Source organism: Bicyclus anynana, chromosome 17, assembly GCF_947172395.1.
Source record: "Bicyclus anynana chromosome 17, ilBicAnyn1.1, whole genome shotgun sequence".
In the NCBI taxonomy this organism is placed as follows: Eukaryota; Metazoa; Arthropoda; class Insecta; order Lepidoptera; family Nymphalidae; genus Bicyclus; species Bicyclus anynana.
Window position 1 is genome coordinate 8638106 of NC_069099.1, and position 14035 is coordinate 8652140.

Sequence of the window (14035 nt, forward strand, 5' to 3'; positions counted from 1 at the left end):
GCCAGCAGTAACGCCGTATGTACTGCCGCCCTGCAGCAGTAACACGCGAGTATCTCACCGGATGAGTGTCGTCGCAGTGGTAGAGCCGGTACGCGAAGTACGCGGCAGAGCAGGTGAGCAGCACGGCCAGCGCCAGCAGTAACGTTGTATGTACTGCCGCCCTGCAGCAGTAACACGCGAGTATCTCACCGGGTGAGTGTCGCCGCAGTGGTAGAGCCGGTACGCGAAGTACGCGGCGGAGCAGGTAAGCAGCACGGCCAGTGCCAGCAGTAACGCGTGCGTGTAACGCGGCGCGCGACGAGGTGGTGCCGACCCCGTCAGCAGCGCGGGCTGGATCACTGCCGCCCCCGCTGTAATGTACATAAAGTTCATTCTTATAGTACGCGTCTCCATCGCAAAAATAAACCATTTTGTATTTTAATTTAACGTTATAATCTAGGAATTTTCGTGACGTGGCAGTCATTCGTGAATGATTCAATAGCTCTTTTGTCGAGTAATAAAAAATGATGTATGACGACTTTACATGACGAAAATTATTAAAACAATAAAACATCGATTCTATTGAAATAGTTTTTACAAACGCGTTAGATCGTTGATCTTATACTTTAACACAGGAGTAATATCAAGCTAGTCAGGTCTTGATCTAATTAGTCCAAGGGCTTCCCAGCATAGATACAAGTGCATGATAATCTCACCAGCAGCTATGATGGCCTCCGGCTCGGGTCGCACGGGCGCGGCGGGCGCGTCGATGTTGTCCGCGCCGCCGGAGCTGCTGTCGTCCTCGGGAGAGTATTCCGACGCCTCTATTTCAGAACTCCTTCCCAGCTCCTGCATATACATTAAAATTATAATCAGTGAGTATTTTATACTCTTTTATTTCTCTAAAATTACGTACCAGACTCCTGCAGTATTATATGGCCTAAAACGCTGGAAGCCTTTGAGATGTGGACATACCGCAGAATGCTCCGCATAAGCTGGACGGCGAAAGTGTCTAACACTGAGGTTCTTGCCAGAATGCAGAAGAAGACTGAGCTTGATAATACCATCAAGCAGCGGAAGATATCGTACCTAGGGCATATTTTGCGACACGAAAGATACCGCTTGCTTCCAACCATCATGATGGGCAAGATTGCAGGCAAAAGAGGTGTAGGAAGAAGAAAGAAATCCTGGCTACGAAATATAAGGGAGTGGACTGGCATTAAGACAGTCGAAGAACTTTCCACATCCTTCCATGGACAAGGAAAAGTTTAGAAAGCTGACCACCGACCTTCAGTAATGGAGAGGCACTCTAAGAAGAAGATTTTATACTCACAGCGTTTGCGGTGTGAATTCACACGAACTAGATAGACCCTTTGGGCTTTGATACGGGACACTAAACCAACACCGAACGGAGAACGACGCGATGCGTGAACGTTACAGTACGCGAACGCTGTGAAGGGGTCTTACAATTATGCCATTTAACAATGTATTTATTGTTTTACTTATGCGAACGATATAAAATAATAATCCATATCCTTTTGTGCCAAGCGTTGGGTATGAGTTGAGGCATACGTACCGGTGGCTCAGGCACGGCTAGCTCGGGCACCCGGGTGGACTTCCACACGTGCATCATCAGCTTGTAGGTGGAGTCGCGCGACAGCAGCGAGCCGAACACGTGGCGCTCGTCGCGCGTGCACACGCCCACCGCGTTGGGTATGATACGCGCCACCTTCTCTTTCGTTATTCGAAGGACGGACGTCGTCGGTATTAACAGCTGGAAATTATAAATGTTCTGTTTATTCAATTAAAATTTAAACAACATGCACTTGTTTCTTATTTTGTATATTTAAAATAACTGTCTAGATTAAAGACCTATTAATATGAGGTTCAAATCACAAAACTACGAATCGGTGCGATGCGAATTCGCAACATAAAAAACAGCGACGCGACTTGTTACGATGCGATATCGCTGGGCAAAGCTTATGGAATGTGTTAAGGAATCAATTTGTTAATTCTTACGCTGCGTCATATTAGCACACACATATTTATGTGTATGAGATGTGACGTCACAGTTTTGCGGTTTTCGGTTCGACTGTAATGTTTAATTTGCGATAAAACTTGTTATTGTTTCATCTCTGAAGGAAACTAACACACCATATATTTTTAAAACTGTTTAAAAATCCGACAAATAAAATAAATATGTAAGTTTATAAACCAACTCGCTCGCTAGCTCGCTTACCTACTCTGAATATATTTTATTTAGAAGTTTGAGATTATTTTTCAAGAGACGTTAACTCATTGCCAAATGGACTGCCTTACCTTTACCTTTACCTTAAGTTGCCTTTACCTTATAAAACGTATATAAATAAGAAATGAGAGAATGTTTGTTAGGACCATAGACATTGAACAACCTTTGGAGCTGTGAGTAGTAAACAGCGATGAACAAGGCGACTTTATTATGTAACCAATATCCTGTTATTAAATGTAAATAAAGTTATGCGAGAACCTACAAAGTTTTTTAATGTGTACCTACGTGAATAACATATAAATACAATTATTAATGAGTTATTTCATCATCCTCCGCATTTATTAACCTACTTCCAAAAAGTAATAAAGGTTGATAATTTTTTTATGTTGATCCATTTCAGGCATAGAGGAGTTAGATATGGATATGCATCGCGCCCAAATTCTGCAACAACATTGCCTGTCGTTTTTTAAGGGGGACAATGTAAGCTCACATATCTAAAATATTTAACAGCAATGACTATATTCTGTATTCTTACCCAACTATAAACTTGATTCGCAATATACAGATGTGTAATTTTTACACAGACTAACAATCACATCGCTTACACTCGTAACACAGAATATTCGATTACAAATTGATCTACGTTTTGCTGTTCCGTCTTATAAATCTATTCTTTTTAAATATTGTATTTATTAAAAAAATATAAATAATTAAGTTAGAAATAGTAACAAATAAACCGTAAATTTATCTTTTAGTAAACTAGAAATTGTTGACCTTTTTTATGCCATTCAACTACATAAACCGACAATTTTAGGAAGTTTTTTACACGACGAAAACGATTACAACAATGAAACATCCATTCTATCGAAGCAGTTTTTATAATTTTTTTTTAACAGCGTTAGATCGTTGATCTTCACACAACTATAAACTTTTTTAACTATAAACTTTTTTAACACAGTTTTTATGAATGCGTTAGATCTTTGATCTTATTCTTTGACAGAGGGGTAACGTCTAGCGAGGCAGGTACTATTATAATTGGTCTGAGATTTCAGGGAACATTTGTTGTCTGTATACTACATTATTTTCAAAGACAATTGCACATTCCCTTCAAAGCCTCTTTCCGAAAATTTAAATAACAAAGAGTTTGAGTTCAAATAACCTCGAGCATCCATATGACGTATAATTAATACGCCTCACTCACCTTGCTATATGACTTTGAAAGAAGTGCATTGATTTACAAGTGATATGATCATTGATCTTCATATGATTAACTGAAGACAGACATCTACGTAACTGAAAGAAAGAAAGAAAGAAAGAAAGAAAAAAAGCTTTATTATTGAATTATGCCACACAACACAATTTGTTCTATAACAATATCCTGCGATGTGTGGCACAACCCAGTAAACGGATCCAACTCAGCATAATGCTACATACTCTTTAAATAAAAAGAGCATGCAGCGCTGGTTTTCAGTTGGAACCGTTGACCAGATGCCGCCACAAACACAGCACACAACAACCTTATTAACTAAAATAAACAATAATAATAACTTAAACTTAAAATAGTACATTACAATTAACTAAAATAAAAAGGGAAAGACAATAAAATACCATACTAAAGAATAACAACGTGAGAAGAAAAAATATTAAAAATAAAATTATATCATATATACAAAGGTATTTACAAATTTATGCAATTCTTATACAGAATTTACAGTTATTTACCTATAAGAAAGAAAACTCCGCCACATGATGTTGGAATTCAATCTGCTTTCCAAGTAGAAATCTCTTTAGCAGTTTTTTAAATGCGAATTTAGACTTAAGATTTTTCAATGGAGGGGGAATGTTATTCCAACATTTAGTGGCGGAGTAGGTAAATGAACCTCTAAAGGCGGCAGTACGGTGAGGTGGTATCCGTAATTGATTACGGCAGCTTCGACGCTCCGTTCCGCCACCATCACCCGCCCAAGTGAATTTATTTAGAAGGTATAGCGGTTTACCCTGATTAAAAACACCGAAAAGTAGGCCTGCCAAATGATACTTTCGTCTGGATCTCATTTTTAGTAACCCAAAATTATTTAAAAATGGAGTGACGTGTGCTTTTGAGGGAACATCAAAACAAAAACGAGTACAAGCATTTTGCACACGCTGTATTAGACGTTTAGTCCTGCATAGAAGTCGCGGGCCATAAACAATATCTCCATAATTCAGCTTAGAAAGGACTAAGGCTTCTACTAGACGGATACGCAGCTCTTGGGAGAGGTAGTTACGTATTTTGTAAATGATTTTTAGTCGGTAGAAACAATTACGAACTACCTCTGCAACATGGTCTTCAAACCTAAGATCTGAGTCCATCAATAGACCAAGATTACGCGCCTTGAAAACTCGATCCAATGTATTGCCTTTAATATGTATGTTAACAGTAGCCAAGTTGACTTTGTGCAAGAGTTTATTTGTACCGAATAACATAAACTTGGACTTCGATGGATTAAGGACAAGAGAGTTGCGGTCAGACCAATTTGCAATTCGATCAAGGTCTTCGTTAATACTATTCACAGCTTGGTTTATGTCCTCCGGCTTACATGAGTAATATATTTGCAAGTCATCCGCATATATATGGTACTTGCAGTTTCTAATTTCATGTATAATATCTGCACAATAGATTATAAAAAGTAGCGGACCTAAAACTGAACCCTGTGGAACGCCTCTGGTGACAGAAGTTGACGCTGAACGACGCTTGCTACCATCTTCGTATCCTAATTCTACAAACTGCGTACGATTACTCAGGTAGCTGTCAAACCACTTGACAGCATTAACATCAAACCCATAGTAGGATAACTTAGATAATAGAAGTGCGATATTTATACTGTCAAATGCTCTGGAGAAATCGAGGAGCACCATAACAGTGCACATACCTGAGTCCTGCGATTTAAGAATGTTGTCAGTAACGTCCAGGAGAGCCGTCACAGTCCCACGACCAGCCCTAAAACCTGATTGGTAATCCGGCAAGATCTGCTGCTTCTCCAAATATCCTAGAACTTGCTGATGTACAGCTTTTTCTAAGACTTTTGAGAAGCAAGATAAAATGCTAATTGGTCGTAGGTCCTTTGGGGTTTGGGGGTCCGGTATTTTAGGTAGGGGACGTATTAAAGCAGTTTTCCAGTCACTAGGGAAAACAAAGGTAGTGATTGACATATTAATAATGGATTTAATAGTGTCTACGCAATGTGGTAACATCATAAATAACATGTCAAGAGTAATTTGGTCAGTTCCCTCAGCATTCGAATGAAGGTTTTTAAGGATTTTTAATAAACTTAGGTCAGAGATAGTGGATAGAGAAAAAGTATCAGTATAAAGACGATTAAATTCGTAATATGTAAGCATGGAAAAAGATGTAAAGTTAAAACCGGGAACATTAAGAAACTGCACATTTATTGAATCAGGATCGGTGAAATGAGCTGGTAATGCAATGTTTTTGTTGGGTAGTACTGTAGTCTTTAAATTTTTCCACATAACATTTGGGAATTTAATTTTACTATTAACACTATGTGAAAAATATGCTCGTTTTTCATTGTGAATGGATTCGATAACTAAATGCTTATATTCTTTATAGCAAATTTTATTTAACTCCGACTTATTGTTACGCCATTTTGCATGTGCTTCGTCCCTCAAAGTCATCATTAGCTTTACGTTGTGCGTTAACCACGGACTGTAACGATCTTTAATCACTAATGACTTCTTAGGAGCGTGCTTATCGAATAGCTTCAACACATAACAGTTAAATGATGAAACCATTCGGTTAACACAGTCTAAAGAGGAAATATTATCCCAAGGTATAATGCTCAGATCTTTATTAAAACTATCTTGGCATACATTTTTAAGCGGTCTCGACTTAAGATATTTAGGAGGGATTTTACTCCTTTTTATATTAAAAACACATTCAAGAAATGCATGTTTACCCAATGACGGAATATGAACTACGTTGATGTTTTTTACTGGGAGATTTGTCGATATGATGTCAATTAAAGACTCGCTTGTTTCTGTAAAATGTGTTGGAGTGGATATTAGTTGAGTTAGTTGTAAATAGTTGAAAAAAGTGTTTAATTTAATTGTTTTAGAGTCGTTTTTATTTAATAAATTAATGTTGAAATCTCCCAGCAATATCACATGATCGTAGTTAGACAATGAATGCATAGTGTCGGTCAGAACATCCAAGAACAGGTCAGTATTTAGCCATGGAGGTCGATAAGCCGTACCTAAAGCAATTTTATGAGAGTTCACACTAAGGCTTATCCACATTTGTTCCACTGTTTCATGTCGGGGAAACGAACATGTTCTGGTTCTGAGGCCTCGCTTAATATAGAAAGCAACGCCTCCCCCACGACCGCCACGAACAGTGTCTGGACGCGGAATATGAATCAGCCTATACCCAGGAACGGTTGGGGCACGACCTTCCTCACCAGCTCGCAACCAGGTTTCATTGATTGCCATGATATCTACCCTAAAGCGATCCATAGCAACCAAGAACTCGTCATGCCTTGAACCAAGAGATCCAGCATTAAGGAAACCAATTTTTAAATTTTTAATACTGTTGTATTTTAAAAAAATAAACATATATTGTATACTTAAATAGGAAATAATAGTTAAATGCAATCTTGAATATATAGTAATAACATAATATATGATATACAAAGAATAAATTATATAAAATAATAAATAAATGATTATATACGTTGTAAAACTCATATAAACTAATTTTAAAATCTAAATAAACGGGTAAAAAAAGTTGTTGGCAGACGAATAATATAAAATAAGCACAACTAAAACTGTAATATTGTAAGCTACTTTTAACAATAATCAAAATTAAGTTTGAGAAAAAAATTTCCTAACATCGGCTTCCGACCTAACGCGATACACAGGTGCATTAACAGTTTTACGTATATATATACGCCCTTCCCTCGTCCAAACGAATTTCCAATTTTTAATACGGCCTTCCTCGCGCGCCATATAGAATAGCATTCTATTGGTCCGAGTCAAATGCTCGTTCACATAAAAACGTTGCGCCTCGGCTGATATTATTCCCGACGTATCTGCACCGCGACGCACGCGCGCCGCACGTAGTAACTGGTCGCGCACCACGCGCCGAGCGAGCCGTACGACGACGGGCCGCGATCGCCGCTGAACCTTCCCGCCGGCCCCCTCCACCGCCGCGCGCCGTGGACCCGAGCGCTGCACTGAGACTAAGTCCCTGTCGTCCATCTCAACTCCCAGTTTTTTAGACAAAAGACTTGTTATGCTTAATAAATTTTCACCAGGAAGTTCCTGTAATCCCGATATTTCGACGTCATTCAGCAGAAGCTCCTGGTCTCTCTCATTCAGTTGTACTTGAAGCTGTGATACCATTCCATCAATGTCCCCTTCCGATGATTTACGAGACATCGACTCCTCTTCGAGTTGCAACAACCGGTCCTCGACGTTATCAATGCGGCTTTTGTATTCTAATAAGGTGGTATTTAGCTGTGCTATTTCATTCCTGAAACAGGCCATTTCGTTTCGCAGAAGTCTAAGCTCAACTACGATACTATCAGCTGTGTCCACTGCCATACTCGAAATTCCAATCGATTGGCCTACAGGTATCGCCGACGGTGGCAAGTCAATCATAGAAGCCTGCAGGTTCGGAGTAGTTGGCGTTATACTTGAGCTAGCAATAGGCTTAGGCTTAGGTTTAATACATGGCAGACAGACCCACTTTTTTGGAATTGGACCTGTAGGACTTAACTTCGCACACTCTCGGTGGAAAAACAGAGTGCATTTCTGGCACTTAGCGCCATCTGCTGATCCGACGAAGCGGCCGCATTGAGTGCAGTTTCGTGTCATGTTCGCAGCCCAGTGCGAGTCCCAAAAAGTACCGCAAAAGACAACTAGGTGGCGCAATTAGCCAAATAAATATTGATTTTATAATTTTGAATAGAAAAAGCCAATTAACAGTAAATCACTAGTTGCACAATTCACAGTCAAAGTTTTATTGATCATTTAACATAAATAGTTTACTGTTTATTTCCCAAAAGAACTGTTTTTGTCGCAATCCTGTCGGCTTGACGGTATGTGGAGAACAAAACAGCTGATATTTGCTGTTGCAACAATCACTTGCTTTTATTTAGCACAAACACTTATTTATTCGCAAAGAAAATGTTAGCACTAAAACTTAACACGACTAAGATTGTAACTAGACTGAACTTGAATTAATATGTTAACTTTAAACAATTATATCATTTAAACTAACACGGATCGTTGTTACTGTGTTGGCAGCGCCATCTCCTCTCAACTCCTCTCAACTGGTTATACAAATTAATTAAATAAATCATTGTGTTATAAAAATCTCACGTTGAAAATCATAAAAAAATAATAATATTAAACAACAAATTAACACTGTTTCAAGGTAACTTCTTCGAAAGACTTAATGTTTAAAACTTTGGTATTCGGTATTAAAGGTCGCGTACTTGAATGATACTTTGTTGGATTTTCCTTTAGAATCTACACTTTTTTATGTTTTTTTTAATTAAGACCAGACCTAACGATTTAAAAAATAAAAATATGTCACGCAATACATCATCACATATACAATCATACGCAATAAATTTCATCAATCTCAGACCAAGCAGTTTAAAGTGATCGAAGTACATCCACTATTTATTTTTATTTAAACTTATAGATAAAGATATTTTTCAGTTATCTATAATGAGAAAAATATCTATTTCTAATCGAAAAACTCTATAGATTGTCCCAAGCTAAGCTTATTCTACACGTAGTTCATGTTCCCTTAACCCATGTAGTTCATGTCCCCTTGGGAATACGCCGTTAAAATATAACCTATGTTCAATATGTATTAAGTAGTAAGTAATGGTGAAAGAAATTTTCAAATAACTCCAGTAGTATACATAGCCTATTCAATGCAAACAAACATCCAACTCTTTTCTCTGGTTCCACATGACGATAATCTGGTTAAAGCTAAAAAGGAAAAAATATAAAAATACTTGGACCTTGCTCACGAGATTACCTCCATGTGGAATGTTGAGTCAACTATTATTGTTTCGATGTTGTTTCAGTCAATGGTCTTATAGCGAAAAGCTTCAACCAACACCTTAAGAAGCTTTCACTTGACTGATGGATCAAGAGTCGGATACAGAAGACAGTGATTCTTGAGACGGCGCGTATTGTGAGGAGGTTACTCGATCTGAAGCCCTGACCACCGGTTGTTTGGGCACTCAATGTCCCGCAGCGGGAGGGTTAATTTTTTTATATAAGTTTTTAATAGTCTTTTGTATTATGTGTTTTAACATATAAAACACATATAATACAAAACACTTTAAAAAGGAGAAATAAATAAATAAGAGAAAAAAAATATTAGTAGGTAGGTAACCTATAGAAGGTTGTGTGATTAAATAGGTAACAAACATCCAAAGGCTGATTTGATCGTTTGTTTGTTTGCATTGAATAGACTCTGAAACTACTAAACCGATTTGAAAAAGTCTTGCACTGGAAGCTACAATATCCTCGAATGCTACAGGCTATAGGCTATACTTTATCCCCGTATTCCTACAGGAACGGCGTCTGTTATAACAAATATGTATGTAGTAATAAACAGTTCTTAGGGTCAATATGTTACCTACGTTGGCTACTTATCTATCTATCTATACTATAATAAAAGAGTAGAAATCGAGTGTCTGTACTTTGCCCAAATTTAACTAAAATCAAGTTAGGGCGATTAGAAATGAGCAATAGAATACAAAAATATTTTTTTTTAATTTTCTTGTCTGTCTGTCTGTCTGTCCTTCTGTCTGTATGTTCGCGCTATTCTCTGGTTCTACTGAACGGATTTTGATGTGGTTTTCACAAATAGATTAAGCAAAGTTCAGGGCAACATATAGGCTTTGTTTCATTAAGATCGGACAGATATAAAAAAAGTTATCTTGAAAAAACCGGATTGCTCAAATTGATTCGCAGGCGTTATTTAGAGAAACGAGTTCTTCACTAAAACTGTGTAAAATCGATATTGAGACACATATTCTATACTCAACTGACCAATTTGTTTGTTTATTTGGTTGAACGCGACAAGCTAATCATAGGAACTACTTGAAAGTTCAGGTTCAAATTGGATAATTCTTTTTGTGTTTAAATAGTTACATTATCTGCTTTTTATCGTAAAATGGTATGCAAGTTTTAATATCTATCTATCTATCTTCTATCTATCTATCTATCTATCTTCTATACTATAATAAAAGAGTAGAAATCGAGTGTCTGTACTTTGCCCAAATTTAACTAAAATCAAGTTAGGGCGATTAGAAATGAGCAATAGAATACAAAAATATTTTTTTTAATTTTCTTGTCTGTCTGTCTGTCTGTCTGTCCTTCTGTCTGTATGTTCGCGCTATTCTCTGGTTCTACTGAACGGATTTTGATGTGGTTTTCACAAATATATTAAGCAAAGTTCAGGGCAACATATAGGCTTTGTTTCATTAAGATCGGACAGATAGAAAAAAAGTTATCTTGAAAAAACCGGATTGCTCAAATTGATTCGCAGGCGTTATTTGGAGAAACGAGTTCTTCACTAAAACTGTGTAAAATCGATATTGAGGCACATATTCTATACTCAACTGACCAATTTGTTTGTTTATTTGGTTGAACGCGCCAAGCTAATCATAGGAACTACTTGAAAGTTCAGGTTCAAATTGGATAATTCTTTTTGTGTTTAAATAGTCACTTTATCTGCTTTTTATCGTAAAATGGTATGCAAGTTTTAATATCTATCTATCTATCTTCTTCTATCTATCTATCTATCTATCTATATCTATCTATCTATCTATCTATACTATAATAAAAGAGTAGAAATCGAGTGTCTGTACTTTGCCGAAATTTAACTAAAATCAAGTTAGGGCGATTAGAAATGAGCAATAGAATACAAAAATATTTTTTTTAATTTTCTTGTCTGTCTGTCTGTCTGTCTGTCCTTCTGTCTGTATGTTCGCGCTATTCTCTGGTTCTACTGAACGGATTTTAATGCGGTTTTCACAAATAGATTAAGCAAAGATCAGGGCAACATATAGGCTTTGTTTCATTAAGATCGGACAGATGGAAAAAAGTTATCTTAAAAAAACCGGATTGCTCAAATTTATACGCAGGCGTTATTTGTAAAGACGAGTTTTCCACTAAAACTGTGTAATATCGATATTGAGGCACATATTCTATACTCAACTGACCAATTTGTTTGTTTATTTGGTTGAACGCGCCAAGCTAATCATAGAAACTACTTAAAAGTTCAGGTTCAAATTGGATAATTATTTTTGTGTTTAAATAGTCACATTGTCTGCCTTTTATCGTATAATGGTATGCAAGTTTTATTACTGTTTCAAGCAATAACTACTTCTTAGATTGACCTAAAAGGAGATCATTCATTTTGGATCTTTATGAAAGTGCCAGCCAACAAACAAAAATAGCACGAATTTGGCGCAATAGCTAATCTATACTTTTGTCAAATTCTGTACATAGAAGATATTTTAAAAATTTTTATTAGAGGGCATTATACAATCGATACAAAATATTAATTTCGATTTCTTGTCTGTCTATCTGTCCGTATTTTTTGTTGACCGGGCATCACGCTGAAACTACTGAATGAATTGAAATGAAACTTAGCACGGTATGAGAATATAATGCGGAGCAGGATAAAGTATACTTTTTATAACGAAAAAAAATCTGAAGGCGGCGAAATGGGGGTTAAAAGTTTGTCTGAAAAGTCTTCCTTTTTTTCTGGTCAATTTACCCAAGAACAAAAAACACTTTAATATAGACCGGCCTTCGGCCGGGAGCTTATGATAGGGCCTCCAACCATGGGGTTACGGCTGGGTATTTTACCGATGCACAAAAAACGGAACGCGCGGCCTTTGGCCGCGCACTTTATTCTACACCGGCCTTCGGCCGGGGGTTTGTGATATGGCCTCTGATCGTGGCTACGGCTGGGCATTTTACCCAAGCACAAGAAACGGAACGCGCGGCCTTCGGCCGCGCACTTTATTCTACACCGGCCTTCGGCCGGGGGTTTGTTATGTGGCCGCTAATCGTGGCTACGGCTGGGCATTTTACTGATGCACAAAAAACGGAACGCGCGGCCTTCGGCCGCGCACTTTATTCTACAACGGCCTTCGGCCGGGGGTTTGTGATGTGGCCTCTGATCGTGACTACGGCTGGGCATTTTACCCAAGCACAAAAAACGGAACGCGCGGCCTTCGGCCGCGCACTTTATACTACACCGGCCTTCGGCCGGGGGTTTGTTATGTGGCCTCTGATCGTGGCTACGGCTGGGCATTTTACCGATGCACAAAAAACGGAACGCGCGGCCTTCGGCCGCGCACTTTATTCTACACCGGCCTTCGGCCGGGGGTTTGTTATGTGGCCTCTGATCGTGGCTACGGCTGGGCATTTTACCGATGCACAAAAAACGGAACGCGCGGCCTTTGGCCGCGCACTTTATTCTACAACGGTCTTCGGCCGGGGGTTTGTGATGTGGCCTCTGATCGTGACTACGGCTGGGCATTTTACCCAAGCACAAAAAACAGAACGCGCGGCCTTCGGCCGCGCACTTTGTTGTGCACCGGCCTTCGGCCGGGGGTTTGTGATGTGGCCTCTGATCGTGGCTACGGCTGCGCATTTAACCGATGCACGAAAAACGGAACGAGCGGCCTTTGGCCGCGCACTTTGTTGTGCACCGGCCTTCGGCCGGGGGTTTGTGATGTGGCCTCTGATCGTGGCTACGGCTGCGCATTTTACCGATGCATGAAAAACGGAACGAGCGGCCTTCGGCCGCGCACCTTATTGTACACCGGCCTTCGGCCGGGGGTTTGTGATATGGCCTCTGTTCGTGGCTACGACTGGGCATTTTACCCAAGCGAAAAAAACGCGCGACCTTCGGCCGGGCACTTTATTGTACACCGGCCTTCGGCCGGGGGTTTGTAATAGGGCCTCCGACCGTGGCTAAGGCTGGGCATTTTACCCAAGCAAAAAAAAAACGCGCAAATTATTGTATAGGGGTTATGATTTTGTATTTTTCATATATAAAAAATTCGAAAATGTAAATAGAAGGGGCGAAGGGTTCGAAAATGTACATCGATTTTCACGCGGACGAAGTCGCGGGCATCTGCTAGTGAGTATAATAAACATTGTAAAATGTAGTAAAATTCTGAAATAGCCGATTGAGTATATTTTTATTGCTTACTTTATTACGTAATTTAGCTCAAAAATGGCATGTTACACGTCAATATAATATAATTAGCTCTTAGCAAAAATCTTAGAAACGTACCAAGGTCGAAGGTTGAACTTTTAACTATGTAATTACTAGGTAGTAGCACAGAACAAAGAATTATCCAGAATGAGTCTTTACAAGCAGCATGGTAAAGCCGGTGAAACCCATTAAAAACCCAAACGTCACGCGTCTCCTTGACATACAAACTTTATACAAACCTTTTTCTTAATTAGTGTTTCAAAATTTAACACTAACAACAATTACGTAAATTAATATAATAATCAATAATTACTAATAAAAAATACTTCATTATATTTCTTTAGTTTTAGTAAACAGTTTTTAAAATATTTAAAAACATAAGACGCCATTTTTCTTGAATAATATTGAAAATTACTGATGCGACGCTTCGTGTCGTACTGACTCGAGAATGTATTCGTATTTGAATTTTGTATTTGGAACCTATATTATTCTTTAACTTTAACCTGGCTGAGTTTGTTGTGGGCTCTTCTCGGACCAAG

At 38.5% G+C, this 14035-nt stretch overlaps 1 protein-coding gene across 2 annotated transcripts in view; it reads right to left on the bottom strand.

Moving 5' to 3' along the window:
* The window catches only part of LOC112048064 (uncharacterized), a 90383-nt gene that overhangs the window by 15795 nt on the left and 60553 nt on the right, over window positions 1-14035 (bottom strand). For both annotated transcript variants that reach the window (XM_052886411.1, XM_052886410.1), the window contains 3 exons: window positions 1556-1753; window positions 696-828; window positions 190-350 (listed from right to left, as the gene is read on the bottom strand). In XM_052886411.1, the coding sequence (XP_052742371.1) occupies window positions 190-350; window positions 696-828; window positions 1556-1753 (492 nt within the window). The remainder of the gene's footprint in view (window positions 1-189; window positions 351-695; window positions 829-1555; window positions 1754-14035) is intronic.